Source organism: Ictidomys tridecemlineatus, chromosome 11 (genome assembly GCF_052094955.1).
Source record: "Ictidomys tridecemlineatus isolate mIctTri1 chromosome 11, mIctTri1.hap1, whole genome shotgun sequence".
NCBI lineage: Eukaryota > Metazoa > Chordata > Mammalia > Rodentia > Sciuridae > Ictidomys > Ictidomys tridecemlineatus.
The window spans coordinates 826181-844553 of record NC_135487.1 but is presented as its reverse complement, the minus strand read 5'-3'; the positions used below and the strand labels follow the sequence as shown (position 1 = coordinate 844553).

Genomic DNA, 18373 nt, shown 5'->3' with positions numbered 1-18373 from the left:
GCCAATGTTTTAGATTTTAGAGCATTTCAGATTTGGGATTTTTTTTTTTTTTTGCATTAGGGATGTCCATCAGATAAAGTCCTTGCAAAATTTCCAAAAATCTGAGAAACTCCCCAACCTGGAACATTTCTGGTCCCCAGCATTTTGTGTAAAGGACACTGATCCCGTGCTGGCATTTGAGTTTGGTGTACCCTGGCTGGTCTTTGGTCTGCTTGTTTCTGTCAAATGCTGAAAGTGACATATCGACATCTCTGACCCTCGTTACGATCTGTCCGTTTCTGCCTCTGTACTTTGAAGCTGTTGTGGCGCATGAATGCTTCAGGTTTCAGGTCTTCTGATTCTTCACCCCTGGCCGGGTCTGACGCCCACTTCCTGTGACATCAGGACAGCGACCTTCCCCCCTTCAACCATCTAACCTGGGCTCTCGACCCGCCCTCTCCTTTGGGCCCATGGGTCTCACCTCCACCGTGAGAACTCAGAAGCCCGCTGGGTCTTGCCTTGGATTCCGTCTCTAACAGTCTCTGCCTTTTAACTGGAGTTTTACGCCTTTCATGTTTATTGGGATCGTTGAGGTAGTGGATTCAAGTTCACTCTTTGCTGCTTCTCGCTGGCCCAGGTGTCTACCCTTGTGTCTGTTTTGAGCTGAGTTTTGTACACTGCTCTGTGCCTTCTCTGACGCTCCTTCCCTGGGACTGTTGCTCTGTTACTCGAGGGTTGCTCTCAGGTGACACGAGTGTTTTAACTTACCACAGTCACCTCATGTGATGTGCTTTCGTTCCAGTCACACTCAGAACTGTGTGACAGTCTCCATTTCCTCCATCCCAAGCTTTATGCTAATATGTTCATACATTTTTTACATCCACACGTATAAGCTCCATGACGTAATGGCGTAATTTTTTCATGTTCTTTTGATTGTAGGTGGACACAATACCTTCATTTATTTATTTTTATGTGGGGCTGAGGTTTGAACCCAGTGCTTCACACGTGTCAGATGAGCGAGCTGTCACGGAGCCACAACCCCGGCCCCGCTGGTGTGATTTTTGTGTAGCGAGGATTGAACCCAGGGGGCCTGGCCGCTGAGCCACATTCCCAGCTCTTTGTAGTTTGCATTCTGAGACAAGGTCTCCCGAAGTTGCTCAGGGCCTCACGAAGTTGCTGAGGCTGGTGTCGAACTTAACAATCCTCCTGCCTCAGCCTCCCAAGTTGCTGGGATCCCAGCATGTGCCACAGCACCCATCCACCTATTTTTCAATAGTATTTCATAGATAGAGAAAAAAATCTCGTCTACACACCTACCTCCTACGTCTGGTCCTCCGGCTCCTTCCTGTCGGCCCAGACGACTCGCTCCGCCATCCCTCCTGGTGGAGGTGCTGCTGGTGAATTCCCTCAGCATCTCTGTGTCTGCAGACGTCTGGATTCCACCCTCCAATCTCTAGCCGCGTTGGCGGGCACAAGCCCACAGGGGGCTGAGGCCTTGCTCCACTGCTCCCCAGTTGGCCGGTCCCCAGGAGAGGTCTCCTGGCCTGTGCCCGTGGCCAGGCACTCGGGCAGCCTGGTCGTGGTGTGACGGGCGACGGTTCCTTGTGCCTCTTGCGCTTGGGGTTTTGCTGAGCTCCTCACACCTGTGAGTTCATAGTTTTCATCAGATTTGGAAGCTCCCGGCCGCCGTTCCTCTCCGGGTTCTGCTGCGGCAGCCTCTCGTGCACCACGGGGCGAGCTGTCTGCGGCCCCTTCCTCTTTCCCTCTCTTCCTCTGCTCTGTTTCCGAGCCCCGGGGACCTGTCCTCGGCGTCGTCGGGTCAGAGTCCGTGTTTCTCGCCCCTCGCGTCGCCGTGCTCAGCCCAGAAGCCCAGCTGCCCTCGGTCCACCTTCTGCTTCAGGCTGAGCCCTCAAGCCCAGCGCGACGCCCACCTTCCTGTGTCCTGGCTGCTGAGCACCGGTCGCTTCCAGGTCGGCTTCAACCTACTTCTCTATTCTTTTTAAGATCTTTAATCTTTCCCTGTGGCTGTCGATAGGCCTTTATTCTGTTTATTTATATGTGGTGCTGAGCACGAACCCAGTGCCCCACACAGGCCAGGCGAGAGTCCACCACTGAGCCCCAGCCCCAGCCCCCAATCTATTTTCCTCCTCCTTATGGGCCACATTCTCCTGCATTCTTTGCGTAGCCGGTGGCTTTGACTGGGTGCCAGACGTGGTAAACTCTGCCTCCTTGGAGCCCGCCGTCTGCACTCCTGTAACTGAACCTGAGCTTGTTCCAGGGCCAGGAGACCGCTGCAGGACAGACCCAGGGGAGGCCACCCAAGCTGAAGGTGGTCATGCTGAGTTGAAAATGGGGTGTGGCAGGCCCACCACGCAGCCCCCCGGGGTGGGGTCCGGCTGCGCCCTTGTCCATATTCCTCCGGGGCCGCCGTCTAGGGCCTTGCTCCCCAACTTCTCTCCTGGAAGGTGAGAGTGGCCGGGTCCTGAGGATCTCCGCCGGCATCAGATACGTGCAGCTCCCAACCTATTCCGAGGTCAGCTTTTTCAAAGTGGATGAAGACCACCAAGAGACGCCCATGCAGACGCCCTTGTGAGTGACGGTGACACCAGGTGACGCCTCTCACTGGGGTTGGAAAGGCAGAGGAGGAGTCGGACTGGAGGGGGCCACCCACATGTTCCCCGGGGCCAGGACCAAGGCAGGATGTGACCTGTGCCGCAGCAGACTTGGGAGGGTGGACATAAAGGCACAGGGGGTGGCCAAGAGGAAGCGCAACTAAGTAGCATGGAGGGCTGGCAGGCCTCGGGGAGGGGACCGCAGGGCACTGGCTGGCCCTTCTCTCTGGCCTTAGTCGGTCCCTCCCCAGCAGGCATCTTGGGGTGACCCACACAGCCCCCCCCAGGGTGCCTGGATAGTGCTCCTGGACTCCAAGCGTCAGCCAATACCCGGGGTAGGGCCAGGCCACAGGCCTCCCCTGTACGGGCCTCCGGCCCTGACCCTCAGGCCTGACCTTGGTGTTCCCTTCCCAGTGGGTTCCAGTGCATCTCCTATCCCTTGTCCACCCCCACCTGGCGGGGCCTGGAGCCCAAGGCTGCCCAGGAAAGTGCCGGAGATGAGTCACCACTCCCGGAGGGAGACCAAGGGGACACCCCCAGTGGCCTGGCTGGTGAGTGGTCAACATAGCAACTGATTGGCCTGGCGCTGCCAGCAGTGAGGGGCATGTGGCCAGACAGGTGCCCGGAATCGGGGCAGGCGAGCAAAGCCCCCCAGGGACTGGGGCACAGAGGGTCTGGGGACGGGGCTCCGGCCTGAGCTGGCCTCAGAGTTCTCACTGCTGTGACCAGGAGCAGTTCTGGAGGATGGGGAGTGCGCGTGGGGCTCAGGGTCTGCGAGGTCTGGATCCAGGCCTCTCCATGCTCTGGGCCGAGGGGAGGCCAAAGGCCATGGGGCGGGGCGTGGAGGAGCAAGGCAGCTCAGGACAGGCCTCAGGAGGAGCCAGAGCTCTGCTCTCCAGGGACGTGTGAAGCCCACGGCTCGCCCCTGGGCCCGGCCTCCTCCAGCCACCCACCTCCAGTCTCCTCCGGCAGATCATTCAGGTGGACCCACTGCTGATGGAGTGAAGGCTCTCAGAACCCAGGCATCTCACCTCTGACCCTTGCCCTGTGTCACACGTCATCTAACACAGGAGACAAGCAGACCCCTTCCAGGGGCTAACGGCCGGGTGGGGAGCGCTGCCCCCTGCTGCCCCCTGCCGCTGTGCCCGGACCCTCCGGCAGACATGGGCAGGGCCTCTCCCTGGCAGGGCTCCCCTTTCCCCCAGGTGGCCCAGCCCCTCCGAGACCCAGGTCCCCACCCTGCCCAGCCGTGTCCCGCCTGCGGCCCCCGCTCTGCACGCAGACCCTCCTCAGGGTGCTCTCTCCCTAGCGGTGTGCAGAGGCTGGTCCCTGGCTCTGCTGCCGCCCAGGAGGGGCACCTGAGCCTCCGGACACCTGCGGCCTCTGAGGCCCTGTGGCGGGGGATCTGTCCTTGCCGGTGGCTGGACGGCTTTCCATCCAAGAGCATGAGGAGGGAGGCCGGCCTTGGGCTCCATCTTCATGGGGGCTGCAGGCCGCAGGGACAGCTGGACCCCAGCATCCGGGGAAGGCAAGTTGGCTGGCCGCGGCAGGCTGCGGGTTCTGAGGACAGGCGGGACCTGGCCGTGTCCCCCGTCGGCCTCCTCCTCAGTTCTGGAAGCCATCTCAGCTCCGGCAGAATCGCTCTCACAGTTCAGTGTAGAGATGCTCCCTGGCGCCACGCCTTCCGCTCCTAGAGACTCGGTTCCAAGGGCGCGATGGAATCCAGGCCCCGGAACACAGCCATGGCTCAGCGGCTGGTCATGGTTCTTCTGTGTGTGTGACCTGTGAGCTGGCCCTGGGGCCCGCCCCACGGCCACCCCAGGCGTGGTCCGGAGCAGTGGCTCCCTCTCGGGGGACTCAGGCTTCCCAGGACACCAGGGTGTGCGTGGGTGACAGCTGCGGGCCGGAGGGAGCTGGGGACCTGGGCACCCTTCTCTCGGCCCCTGGGGTGGCTCTGCTCAGCCCCCACGCGGCACATCCGGAACTAGGCCCCCCGCGGCCTCCAGCCGAGCCTCCGTCCTCGGTTTCCTCTTCTGTCAAATGAGGGCCACAGCCCCCCGTGTGGCAGGGCAGAGCCACCCGCCGCCCAGGCTGTCTGCGGGCCGACCTGCTGGTCCCCCCCTTGCCTAGGAGGGGCCCGGGGCGGGAGGGGGCTCTCTGCCGGTTCCACTTTTCTTTCCAGGAAGAGGGCTGGTCGCCCCACACAGCAGGACCACTGTCCTAGCCCGGCCTCCACGGCCTGCTGGGTGGGCATCTTCACTTGGTCCATCTCTTGGTGGCGGCCGCTGGGGTGGGATCCGGAAGGGGCAGGTGGTCCTGGACCCACAGGAAGCTGTGCACCACGGAGCCCATCCCTCAGCCTCCCACCAGACCCCAGGAGGGCTGGTCACCATGGCAACTGGCCCACCAGCCAGCCCCGGGGCCCTGGACGGAGCCCGAGCACACCTGAGCAGACAGGTCCGCGCAGCCCAGGCTGGCGGGACGTGGCAGAACCAGGCGTCCTCCGCCCGCTGTGTTTGTCTCCCTTCTGTGACCCCACAGAGGACAGACTCAGTCCAGGGAGCATTCAAAATAAGCCTCTCCGGTTTCTTCCTCCCACTGAAAGTCCTAGCGAAGGTCCTGCACCCGCTGCCGAGGACCCCTGGGGCGTTCTGCCGCCCGCTGTTCACCGGGCAGGGTGCTGGCCAGGGTGGGCCAGCCACCCCAGCTCCCGCACCCCACCCACCCTGGAGCAGGTGGTCTCCTCCTCAGGCATCCTGCAAAAAGAGGATGAAGGCCCGGCCAAGCTCAGTCCGTCCTGCTGAGGACAGTGCCCACCGTGGGCAAGAGGGAGCCTGGAGCTGGCACGGCTTCAGCAGAAGAGAGGTTGGCGGCCCTGTGCCAGGAAGCCTGCTGTGACGGCCCAGGGAGGAGCCCTCTGCTGCGCACCCAGCCCCGTCCCCCCAACACTGGACCTTCCTTGGCCAGCGGGAAGGAGGTGTGAGTCGGCAGGGCTCCAGCTGGTGTGGGGGCCGGGAGCCCCGTTCCAGGGGGTCTGAGCCCCACCCCATTGGAGACTCCAGCACCAGGCAAGGCCTTGCAACCAGCCAGCAGGGGTCACTAGAGCAGGTGTGTGTCCACTACCTGAAAGAGAGAAGCCAGGAATCGTCCCTTGCAGACTCACCTCTGCCCCAGGGAGCACACTGGGGTGTGGGGGCCCTGTGGGGCACCCTCCTCCTTGCCGCGCCTTTGCCAACAGCCTGGGAGTCCTACGTCTGTGGTCCTGCCTGGCGAGTCCGGCCAGCCTCTGTGCCTCCCGGGGTGAAGGCCAGGTGCCTTGGGCTCCGGACGAGCAGGCTCTTGCCCCGTGTGCTTGGGTGTCTTGGGAGGTGGCCGCTCAGCCACTGCCATCGGCCAGAGTTCCAGAGCAGGACAGGGACGACAGCCCCAGCAGCTCAGGTCCCGGGGATCGTGCGAGGCTGAGACCCAGGGGCTGGCAGACCCCAGCAGGGCCAGCCCGTGGAGCCACCTAGGTGGCTCTCCCGCAGGGATCGAGGGCAGGTGCGGAAGGCCCGGGTCCTTCTGTGACCTCATCAGGCCGCAGCATGGCCAGGCCTCAGGGTGTTTGTACCCACTGGCCACCTCTCCCTGCAGCTGATCTGGAGGCGGAATGGAGGGGCATGAACACTTGCTGAATTTGTCTTCAGTATGGGCAAGCTGTGTGCTTGCAGCACAGTGGTGACCAGAGGGAGAGTGAGGCGCCTCCCCAACACAGGGGACTCCAGTTTCTGTTTCCTGTTCTGCTGCTGTCATCTTTATGTACCACCTCATGGCCCTAAGTGGCTGCACAAGCTCCAGCCAGGAGGCTCTGTTCCAGCTGGCAGGAAGGGAGAAGCAGAAGTTCCAGAACTTGGTTACATGGCCACAACCACACCAGGCCACATGAAGAAATACAATGTGCCAAGAAAGATGAGGCTCGGTTATCGGAGAAGAAGGGAAGGAAGGCCCTTGGCCGAATAGACGTCCAGCCATGGACTTATACCTCCTGGGCACTGCTAGATGCACAGAAGAATGTGGCAGTGTCCAGCCGCCTCTGCAAGATGAGCCCCAGGAGAATCTGTAACTGAGGCTGCCCTGCAGTGCAGGCCACAGGACTGTAAGGCCAGCTGTGGGCTGCGGGTTCAGCAGTCAGAGCCCGGGCTGCTGGTGAGCAGGCTGCTTGCTCTGTCAGAGCCGGGCGTGTGGGAGGCGGCTGTGTGTGATCATCCAGGGCACAGCTCCAGGAACGCAGGCGCTAGGGGCCTGACATGGAGCTCACGCAGCGCCTGAGGCCAGCCTGGCCTTGGCCAGGTGGGGCTGGTGCCAGGTGGGTGCAGTGGGCCTCGGTGGGGACATGCTGCTCCCCGGCCCCACCTGCCACATGTGCCCTGGAGGACGAGTGACCTGCCAGCTCTTCTCCACAGCCCTGGATGCACTCACTCGGGGCCATGGGGTTTCTGTTCTCTGTGGCCAGGAGTTCGGCGCCCGGGGAGGAGACGGGGAAGGGCATCAGCCCCAGGAGAAGACTCTGCCCCAGTGAGGCCCGGGAGAAGGCAGAGCAGGGTCCGCGTGCGTGCGTTTCACAGCACGGTGGTGGTTTCAGCGTGTTCCTGGGGCCCGGTGCCAACAACCCGGGGCGGGAGCAGCAGGGCCCCAGCTCACCCTCCATCTCTGGACTGCAAGAACATGGCCACATACGTTTGCAGGACTCTCCCTGCCTGGGGTGTGACACAGTGGCTGTGCCGTGGAGCTAGGCACCACTGTGCGTGAAGGGGGGACCCGCCTGCTGGTCCAGGCCCCTGGGTTCCCCAGTGGCACGTGCAACCCTGCCCCCACAGCCTTGTCCACTGCCCGGACCTTCAAGCCCCTACCTGCAGAGATACACCCCTGGGGTTTGCCCAGCACCCGCTGGCCCTCAGGTGGACCGGGCTGCTCTGGATGCCCACCCTGGCCCACACCTGGCCCGGCTGGGACTCAGCAATTAAGAAAACTGAGCCACTATGGGCATCACTGGCCCTGGCCCGGCTGGACTCAGCAATTAAGAAAAGGAACCTTGCAAAAACTTGATTTCCACTCATATAAATAAGGAAATGAAGAGAGAAGCATTTTCTCTTTCCAGGGGACTAATGTCAGTAATATGTCATTGCAAAATGCAGTCTTTCACTCTTCTGTTGATATGAACTATCTCAGCTGCTCAATTGTCTTTAACTTTGCAATAGACGCCTTTCATTTTGTTGGGGAGGAGAGACGATTTCCTAGACGTGAACTGTTGCCAGATATTCTAAACCCTGTTCTGGATAAATTACAGCACCCAGATTTCAGCAACAAAGCACGCTGATTTTATATTCAGCAGGGTTTTTATATTTAGTCTCTTAACCTTTCGTAATTCCCACCCACGGCTTGAAGCACAGAGCCCTTTTGTTTTGTGTTCCTTGTTCTTGGTGGGGCGTCCGCCTCGGCCCCCGTAATTTGGGCCCATTGACTCATGAAGCAGGTGCCCCTGATTGCAGGATGGACACTGTGGGCCCCGGAGCTCAGACAATCCCCTGAAATTGGATTTGGGAACCCAGAGGAGCCACACAGTCAGAGAAGGTCAGATTGCTTTTCTTTCTTTCTTTCTTTAATGCACAAAACCCTCCCGGTGAATGCTTGCAGTTGGTTTGAGTGCTTTCTCTCTTTCACACGTTGGACAAATGGTTTTGAGTGTCTATCAGATGGGATGTAGAAGGAATCAACCATTATTGTAAAATGATTTTAGAAATCAAGGTGCCCTCTGTCGCTGATTCAATCTTGCCAATAAAAGGGGCGGAATGTGTGGCAGAGAATTTCTGGAAATTTCATTGCCTCGTGGGACGATACCACGTTTCAATATTAATCGTCTGTGGTTGATCACGGCCGAGTAGCACCAGAGCCGTATTTTCAAAGGAAGTTTGGGCTATAAATTCTTTTTCTAGGAATCATATCGTGCAGAGGGAATGTCCCAGAAAAATATAGTATAAAAAGATATTGTGTGGCTTCCAGTGCCAAAACAGTGGATAAAAATGGAAATCCACCCAGACGTTGGTGTGTGTCTGTCCAAACCAAAGCAGCAGGGGGTGGGGCGGGGCGGGGTCCCAGGTGACTGCAGGGAGCAAGTCCTGGTGCCTCGCGTGCAGCAAGTCAGGGTGAGGGCGGAGCAGGGAGAGCCTGTGTGGCAGGGGAACTGTCACCTCCGCCCCTCAGGGTTCAGCTGTCTTCCTTCACCGCCTGCCCTCCCAGGCCATCTCTCCTCTGAGGTGCTCCCTGTGCCCCTGCCCCCCCCCCCAACCATCTGATCTCAAAGCTGCTGAGTGCAGCCAGGCAAGGGGGACGCTGGGGGACGGTGGGTGGGGCAGGAAGACACCACAGGAGTGGCTGGAGCCCGGGGCTGAGCAGGGCTCTGTGTGGGGCCAGGGTGATGATGGGGACAGGCCAAGCGAGGCCCTGCGCCGTGAGCTGGGGTCTGCCTCCCCCAGAGGCGGGCTGGACGTGGCGTGCCCCAGGGTGTGCGGGAGCCCAGCAGCCCTGGCCAGGCTCAGCCCTGGAGCAGGGTTTCCAAGCTGTCACGCCCCACGCCTGAGCACTCGGGTCACTCCACACGGAGACAGAGAGGCCCTTCTTTGGCTCCTCTGACCTTAGGGGTCCCAGGAAAGAGAGCGAGGAGCACTGTGAACCCTCTTATTGAGAGAAGCCATTCAAGTGAGGCCCGGGGTAGGGTTCCAAGGAACAGTGAGCGGAGCTGAACCCCTGGGGACGCCTGCACCCGGAGCCACACCTGGCTATCCCAGAGGGGACAACGACCAAGTCCCACGAAACCTAGTGACTGGCCAGAGCCTGGAGCTTCAGGACTGGAAGGCGTGGTCATTCAGAGCGGCTGCCCACAGAGCACCGTCCCCCGAGGAGAACCTGAGGTGGGCGTGGCCATGCAGCCGGCGGGCAGGATAGAGGACGGCACCAGCCACGGAGTGGGCACCTCCAGGAAGCCTGGGGCACGTGGAGCACTCAGATGAAGGTCGATGGCCCAGGCCAGAGCAGAGTCCGGGCCTGGACCAACAGGAGCGAGCTGGGCAGCGTGGCGCGTTTGGTGGTGGCCTCCGCCCCTCCCCAGAGTCCTGGCCACAGAGTACAGGGGACCCAGCAGGCTCCACATCCCCAGTCAAGGACACGCGGGTTCCCGCCCCGCCCCACGGGTGGGCCAGTGTCTTGTCTCCTGCCAAAGACACACACCCTCCATCCTCGGGTGACAGCGCCTCGGACGAAGCCAACCGGGGACTTTCCCCAGGAGTCCTGGCCTGGGATCTGTGGACGTCAGGGAAAGGCCATGAGTGCTCTGGACGGAGGGGAAGAGGAAGACAGAGGGACTTGGTGCCATGTGTGGACCCCACCAGGCCGGTCTCCACTGTAGGGGATGTGACAGCAACAACCGGGAAGCCTGGAGGGGCCCACGTCCCGCTCCCCGCCGTGGACAGTGCACGTGCAACGTGGCGGGCGAGGTCCTGGTTTGTCGGAGGCCTGCTGCGGGTGTGGGGTCAGCAGCTCAAGAAGAAAACGCCCTCCCTCCCGAGAGGCGTGTGGTGCCCAGTGTTCTTGGGCATGGTCCTGACGCGGGCAGATGGCCAGCTGCCCTGGTGCTGTCAGCCCCTCCACCTATGTAGCAGGAACCTGCGGGCCTCCTGGGCCTGCGTCCACGCCAGGACTGAGGGGGCCGCGTTCCTACCCATGGCAGCGCAGCAGGCCAGGCCCCCGAGGCTCCTCCTGCCTCACAGCTCCGCGCCCCGCTCTGCCCCTCCATGGTGCTCCTGGCAGCTGCCTCTCCAGGGCCGGCTGACCACTGCTGTGCTGCAGTAGGTGACCTCAGGGCCACCCAGGCTGGGCAGACACCAGAAGAGGCCCAGGAACAAAGAAGGCCACACCTGGGCATGGGTCGGGGACAGCGGGTCCCGGGTGTGCCCACTCACCCACTGACTGGGCATCTCAGGGTCAGGTACGACCTCCTCTACCCACCACTCCGTCCACCTCCAGGTGACGCTGGCACCCGCTGGCTCTGAGGCTGCTTTCTAGTGTCTCCTGGCCAGCAGTCCATCTCCATGTGACACTGGCCCTGCTGGGCGGGCTGAGGTCCCGTGTGCTGCGGCTCTGTGTACCCACTGCTCCCTGGTCACCATGGCGTCTCAGGTCGGGGCTGGGCTCGGCTGTCCTTGCCTAGGGCTGTCCTGCTCGGCCTCTGCTCTTGTGAAGTGACTACATCCTCGGAGACTCAGGGGTCACCCAGTTTCTTTGGCCTCTGTCCCCGTCAGCTCACACTGCCTGTGGCTGTCCACTGGCCAGCGGTAGGATCTTGGGCTGGGACTGACCACGGTGTCCACAGTCCCGTGGGGAGTGGGGGGTCTTGGTTCCAGGGTTGGGCACTTGCGGGGTAGTGCTGAGACTGCTGCAGGAATGAGGCAGTCCCCAGCCTGCCCCTGGGCAGCCCTGCCCCTTCTTCTCACTTCCTGCTGCCCGCCCAGGCTGGGCCACTGCTCCCGAGTGGGTTGCCTCCAGAAACTGAGAGTGAGACCCAGAGAGACCCAGGCCCCGCTGGCTGGTGGCGGCTTGCCCCAGGGCGAGTGTGGGGGCCCAGCACAGCCTGGGAGGTGAGGCGAGCAGAGTGGCACAGAGACAGTGTGGGGCCAGGAGCCGTGGTGGCCACGGCTACTGTCATCCAGATGCGCCTAGGGGATCTGGGCAAATGGAATCGAGCCCATTCTCTGTGCTTCAGGAAGCAGGTGGCCGCCAGGGCCGGAGGGTGCGGTGGCAGGGGCCACGGGCTGCTGCAGCACACTGCACCACCTGCTGGCACCCCAGGGATCCGGGAGGGGCTCTCTGCAGCGGGGTGCCTGCAGAGCAGTGAGGTCCTGGACCCGAGCGGGCCGCGCCTGGGTTTCTGTGCGGGGAGTGAGGATAGCGGGCGAGGTCATTGTGTAGACCATGGAGAAGGGGCCTGGCAAGACTCCGTCCTGGGCCACGTCCCTGCTGGCCCCTGGAGGGCTGGATAAGGACCAGGGGTGGCAGCCCAGGGGAAGAGGAGGGCCCAGGGACCCTGGGTGCTGGGGGAGGCGCCGGCAGGGAGACCAACAGCCACAGGGACCGATCGAGGAGGACGTGCCCCGTGGTCTCTGGGCCAGTGGGGATGGCACTCCGTCCACTGAGGGCAGCCCAGCCAGGCCATCCCTGGCCACAGCAGGTTGGATGGGCGGACAGTAGAGAGGGAGCCCCTGGCTGGTGGCCTAGGCAGTTTGCGAAGGCCTAAAGGTGCCACCTGGCCTTGCACAGCCCTGGGGGGCTTTAAGACCCCACCCCACGTGTCGGTACGGCCTGGACGGCTCTGCGTATCTCGCAGCTCTGGGCCTCCTGCGCCAGGCCCCCCAGTGAGCACAGCTCCTGGGCTAGTGGAGTCCACCTTGAAGACCGACGCAGTGTGTCTGGTCACCTCCACGCTGGGCCACTCTCTTCCCCTCGGGGCCAATCACGTTTTATCTCTTGAATTCGCTTAAATGAGGGAAGCACTTGGGCCTGGGCCCGAGCGCCTCCTGGGGCGCCTGAGCCGCGGCAGCCGTCTCGCGGTGCGGGCTTCCCAGCCTGTCCGCCCTGCGACCCCTCTGCCTGCGCCTCAGCGTCCTACACAGGTGACTGGGGAGTCTAATTGACTCAGCTGTAAAAGGATAATTAACTGACATTTCCCTCCCGGAGAGGTCAGTCTGCCCGCGCCTCTGCCCAGGACGCCCTCCCTCGGGTGCCTGCCGACCTTTATCTTGCTGATAAAGCCATAATTGTTGTAATTAGTATCCACATAAAGGCTTTGGAAGTCACTCCCAGAGCTGGCCCCTGGCCTCAGGGTCAGCCTGGCTGGAGGGGTGCGAGTTTGGAGGGCACCGTTGGCCTCCCAGCCCCTCCCCCAGAGCACTGGCCAGGTGGGCCTCTTGGTCTCTTGGGGCTCCTGGGGCCCCAGGGAGCACACAGTTGGGATCAGTCTCCCAGCCTGGCAGCAGCCACCCTGACGGCGCCCCGTGACCACAGCTGGCCTGCACACGGCAGCGTTTACAGTCCTCTCTGCAGTCAGAATTTCTCGTCCCTGCGGGCGCCGGCCTTCAGACAATAGCCCTTCCCTTTCCACGGTGTGGCCTGATAGAACGAGTTTGCACACAGGGTGGACAAGCTCGGGGCAGTGCCCCCAGGCCGGGGCCAGCAGGGGAGGCAGAAACCCCATGATCAACACGCAGGAGGCATGGGGCATCTGACCGCGATGGCGGAAGAGAACCCCGGAGCCGGGGCAGCTGAGCCCAGGGCTTCCTAATGACCTGAACCCATCCAGTACTGGGTGAGAAATGGGTCACAGGGCCAGGGGCTGCGATGGGACCCACCACGGTCATCCCAGCCGCAGGCAGTGGTGGCCTGGGCCCCGGACGTGGCCTGGATGCTGCCCACTAGGGGAGGAGTGGAGAGAGATCTGGGGAGACCTGGCTGACGGGCAGACGTGGGGGAAGGAGGGATCGAGGAGCAGGTGGAGCAGGGATGGGGGCCCGGCCCCCGAGGCTGCTGTGTGACCTTCTGGGGACGGCAGCCCATGTCTGCTGCAGCTCAGGGGCTCACAGGAGTCAGTGTGGTTCTCGCTTCCACAGGAAGTGAGGAGCCTGCCCAAAGAGGGCCCGGGGCAGAGAGAAGCTGACCTGCACCAGGGCCAGCCTGAGCCAGGGGCAGTGAGGGGGCAGGCCAGCAGCAACCAGGAGTGTCCAAGGGAAGAAGGAGGCCCAGCGAGGTTCAGCGGATTCCAGGAGTGCATGGACGGTGGCCTCCTAAAACCCACCTCCAGCTGAAGTAGAGAAGCCCGTGGAAGCATGCTCCTGCTCGGGGCAGTTGCCTCGGAAGGGACGCCACCTGCCCCCCGGAGGGAAAGCCGCTCCTGCAAGACCTCTGCAGCCCGCCAAGCCTTCGCCAGACCCCGCCCTGGAGGACGGCACTGTGTGGGGCTCCTGGACAGGCTCAGCTGCCCCCACAGCTGCCCCACGCCCAGCCCTGTGTCGCCAGCCACCCCTCACAGGTGCTCTGGGCGTGGCCTGTCAGAGACCACCCTGCTGAGTGACCAGCTGTCCACTAGACCGAGGAGTGGAGGAGGCAGCGACCCAGCTGTACTGCTCTTCAGGGGCAAGGAGCAGGGCTCTCGGCGGGGGAAGGGCTGCCCTGGGGACAAACGGACAGAGGGGTGAGGGCCCCAGGAGTCTGGCCCAGACGAAGGCAGTGCCAGGGGGAGGGCGGCAGGGCAAGGGGCAGCTGGAGGGGTCCGTGTTTTGGAGGCAAAGTCAGTGACCTCATGCCACTGTTGTGGCACAAACTGCGGGGTGGAGGGAACAGGCTGGGGGTGACTGGGGGATGACCTCCGCTTCTGACTGCAGCGCTGGGGTAGGAGCCGACATCGGGGGAGCGGTGGGCAGTGGGGGTGGCGTCTGACGTATGTGAGATGAACACGCGGAGGCAGCGGGTGGTCAGCAGCAGGCAGAGCCCGCGTGGTCAGCGAGGCTGTGCAGTCGCTGCGGGGAGCAGGCATCTGGGCGAGTGAATGGAAGAGCAAAGCCCAGCCACCCCAGGGCCCTCGGTGTGGTCTCGTGGCCTTGCTGGGGAGGGATTCCTGGGTCCACAGGAGCCGGACCTGGAAGGTTCCCTGCCAGGACGGTCCCCGCTCCCCCTCGGGTTCCTCTCACTGCAGTGGCCAGGTCCCTGCCAGTTCAGAGCACCCTGCTCTGTTCCCCTCAGCCAGGGATGGCGGAGGGGGAGTGGCGCTGCCGTCCCCAGAACAGGCTCTCCTGGGCCCCTGGTGCTCCAGGTTCTCTTCCTGCAGTGCCACCAGGTCAGGGCTCCCGGAGGGCCCGGGGGTTGGGCCACGGCTCCGCGGCTGGCCCATCTGGGCAGGGTGACAGGGCTTCACTCTCTGGTTTCATGAGATCTGCCTGCAAATGCCTGGCCCAACTTGGTGGCCCACAGGCAGCAGTTACTGTGACATTCAGGGAAGGCACAGCTTCAGACAGCGCAGGTGAGCCTGCAGCCGAGAGGTGGACCCTTGGGGCTCGGTTTGGACACATATTTATTTGCTCAGCAGAAACTGTGTCCCTTCTAACCCCGCACCTGAGAATGGCAGGTGGCAGGTAAGGCCTGAGGTGCTGCCAGATGTGAGCCCAGCATCATCAGTGCTCCCCAGCTGGGGCCCGCCGGGCGGTCACCACCCAAGGAGGACGCGAATGGCTGGGATGTGGGTGAAAGCTGGCCTTGGCACTGCCAGAGTCACCCACAGATACCTGGTCCCGTTGGCACCCTCAGCCGGCAAGGAGCCTGCAGTGGGTGAGGAAGTGGAACCAGGCCCTGGCAGCTCAGTGCCCACTGCTGCCCAGGCCACGAGCAGCACAGGGACAGCTGGGGAGGGGGGAGGAAGACGCAGATAAGAACTGTCCTTGCAAAAGGAGGGACTGCTTTGGATCATGCACCACGAGATGAGATTAAGACACCTCTGAGAGGGATAATTCCCCCACCTGCAGCTTGGACGTACTGTCGAGGCCTGGCTCCCCACAGCAGCTCTGTCCCTTTCCACAGAAGTGGGACCCCAGGGAGGGGACATGAATGCCTCCAGCCCCAGGAACCCATCCAGAGCACACACGAAAGACACCCCTCCACTCACCCACGACTCACCACTCACCAAGGGAACCAGCCCCAAGAGCCTCGAGTGGGGTCCTGCCTGCAGACCCCACCCCGTCTGTAATGTCCCCTGCCTCTAGTGAAGCTGGGTCAGACAGACTGGGCCCTGGCCAACCCCTCTCCAGGCCCTGCTCCATCCCTGCCTGGGTGCACCCCCTGCTCCACCTTCCATCTGCTACCAAGCACCATCCCTTGTGTCTCACTGTGTCACTGCCTTGGGGACCCTCCATTATGGCTGAGGCCACTGTCCTCGCCCAGGCTCCCCCTTCAGAACCTCCCTGCCTCCAGCCTTCTCAGGAATATCAGGGTGGAGGCTGTCAGGAGGGTCCTCAAGCCCAGCCCCCATAGGAAAGTGGTTTCTGATGCATGTGCATGTGTGTCTGTGTGTGTGTGTGTGTGCATGTGTGTCTGTGTGTGTGTGTGTGTGCATGTGTGTGTGTGTGTGTGTGCATGTGTGTCTGTGTGTGTGTGTGTGCATGTGTGTCTGTGTGTGTGTGTGTGCATGTGTGTCTGTGTGTGTGTGCGTGTGTGTGCGTGCCTGCGTGCGCCCATGCACACACCCGGGGGGCTCCCAGGACCCCTGCACCAGCCTAGCATGCAAATGCTCACCCTCCGCCGAGCTGCTTTCTGTATCAGAGGAGGAAGGGGGTGCTAGGGCTGCAGCCCCAGTGGTGGGCAGGCAGCACCCCTGATCGGCCACACCTTGGGACCCTGGAGAGGAGAGAGCCAAGATGGGCAGGGTCTGCAAAGGGCACCAGCCCTCTGCCCGCTCCAGGTCTTCTGGGGCTGCTGCTCCAGTGGGGCTGCCCCTGCCCGAGCTCCTGCCTCTATCTGCGGTGGTTGGGGCCTACAGGAGGCCCAGCGGGAAGCCACATTGGAGCAGAAGCTTCCCATCTCCCCCTGTGGAGAGAAGAGGGCTCAGCTCGGCTTTCAGGGCTGAGCACCAGCCTCTCTGTCCTGTGTCCCTGCCAGGCCTTAAATAAAAGCTGGACACCTCGGCTGAGAGAAATGGAGGTGCGGCCCACCCCAGCCCAAAGCTGGCCTACGGGGAGCTATGCTGGAGCCCAGACAGGGGCGGAGGTGTGGGACCCCAAATTCACCCACCACAGAGCCTGCCTGCCCTGTCCACACTGCCCTGTCTACAGTTCCCTGTCTACAGTTCCCTGTCCACCCTCCCTGTCCACACTGCCTGTCCACCCTCCCTGTCTACCCTCCCTGTCCACACTGCCTGTCCACACTCCTGTACACTTGGCTGGTACAAAGTGAGACACAGGACAAAGGTCCATCCTTTGCCGGGTTCCACCTTCTGCCCACATGGTCATGGGAGCTGGCGGATGGCCAGCGCCCTGGGCTGTCTCCCAGCCCATGTGGCCGTCTGCACCCAGCCCGCCCCACGCTCGAGACACACTTCAGAAGAGCTTTGTGGAAGGTTCTGGCTGTCTGTTCCATGACTCAAGGGTCCTTCCTTTCTTTCCTCTCAGCCAGGGGAGGCCAGTGCCACTGTCCCGAGGACCTTCAGCAGCGGGTGGAGCAAGGCTGTGCTGAGTTCCGGGACCTGCTCCTGGGGCCTCCTCCGGCTGGACGCCAGCCCTTCCTGTTCCTGCACAGCCCCCATGAGGTAGCACAGGCTCACTGCCCACACAGTGCGTCCATGGAGCCCCTGGCCAGGCCTCTCTGAGCCTGCTTCTCTCTCCTCCTGTCAACCCTCTAGAAGGCTGGCAGTAAGCCCAGAGAGATGCCCACCGCCCAGGAGGCTGCAGGAGGCAGCAGGTAGGAGGTAGACCCCACTCCAGGGGTTCCAGAGGGCCAGCTCTGGTCTTCCCACCAGGTCCTGGGGGAGCCTTTGGCTCTGACCATCCCCTGGGCCTGGCCCCCCGCATGCCTCAGTCTCCCCTGACACAGAGGACTGCACAAGCAAGGGGTCTTCCTGGGTGTGACCAGGAGAGGCCCACAGTGCAGCTGCCCAGAAGGGGTCTCTTCCAGGGACTGGTGGTGGAAGTGCAGCCCCACTTGTGTCTGGCTGCCAGGGGAGAGCGTTCGGCCTCCTGCAGCCTGTCTCAGGAGGCTGGAGGGCCCTGGGTGGAGCAGAGCCAGGGGGCTCCCGGGCTTCACCCAGCTGGGGAAAGGTCCACGTGAGGCAGGGGCACCTGGGGAGGGGCTTGCGAGCTGGTCAAGTTTCCTCAGCATCTGTGCCAGGCCAGGTGCAGTCAGGCCCAAGTGGGATGCCATAACCAGCCATTTTACAGAGGAGGAAACCGAGGGTCAGGGTCTCAGAGTTCACCAACAGCTTGCCCAAATCACGTCTGGATTTTCGTCTGACAACTAGAGGGCTGCCTGTCAACTAGGGGGAAGCGCGGAGCCTGGCGCTCCTACTGCCGGACTAAGACCCCGGGCAAGGTGGACCCCGCAGCCCTCAGCACCTGCAGGCCGGCCCAGGAGCTAGGGAGGTCGGGCGGGTCTCTGGAAGAGCAGCGGGCACCCACCGCCACCCGCCAGGGGTTCCCTCTGACCTCCGCCTCATGGAACCCGTAGGATTCTGTGAGATTCGGGATCTAAAGAGAGGCGCGCTCCGGCGACCCGGCTGCGCAGCGTCCTCCCAGCCGGGCGGGGCCGGGCGGGCGGGGCGGTCCGAGGTGGGCGGAGCCATGGGGTGGGCGGGGCCGGCGGAGGTGGGGCGGCGCCGGCTGAAATGTGGGCGGAAGCCGGCGGAGGTGGGGGCGGGGCCGGCCGAAATGTGGGCGGGGCCGGCCGAGGTGGGCGGGGCCGGCCGAGGTGGGCGGGGTGCGGGCGTACTACACTGCCCCTCAGCCGCCCAGAAAAGAGCTCCGTGGGCGGTGGAGGGCTCCGGGCGCCCCGGGTGCCCGAGCGTTGCCACGCCCGCGCTCCGACCCGCAGCCTCTGGGCTTTAGGTCCCGGGGAGCAGGCCGGAGCCACCGGGAGCATGCGGCGAGCGCCTGCCTGGGAGCTGGGGACTGCGTGGAGAAGCCCCAGGGGAGTCTTCCAGGGGAGGTTGGGGACGGAGGCGG

General features: G+C 62.9%; 1 protein-coding gene and 1 long non-coding RNA gene across 8 annotated transcripts in view; one reads left to right on the top strand and one right to left on the bottom strand.

Annotated features, from left to right (window-relative positions):
* The window catches only part of Morn1 (MORN repeat containing 1), a 49179-nt gene that overhangs the window by 18536 nt on the left and 12270 nt on the right, over window positions 1-18373 (top strand). For 5 of the 7 annotated variants that reach the window (XM_078025044.1, XM_078025045.1, XM_078025042.1 and 2 more), the window contains 4 exons: window positions 2445-2568; window positions 3006-3142; window positions 16829-16965; window positions 17059-17117. In XM_078025044.1, the coding sequence (XP_077881170.1) occupies window positions 2445-2568; window positions 3006-3142; window positions 16829-16965; window positions 17059-17117 (457 nt within the window). The remainder of the gene's footprint in view (window positions 1-2444; window positions 2569-3005; window positions 3143-16828; window positions 16966-17058; window positions 17118-18373) is intronic. The other 2 variants (XM_078025047.1, XM_078025046.1) reach the window with 1 other exon arrangement.
* LOC144367825 (uncharacterized) lies at window positions 3164-17962 on the bottom strand. The gene is made up of 2 exons (XR_013427321.1): window positions 17858-17962; window positions 3164-16058 (listed from the first exon to the last, which is right to left on the bottom strand). It is a non-coding gene; the product is annotated as an uncharacterized LOC144367825 (long non-coding RNA).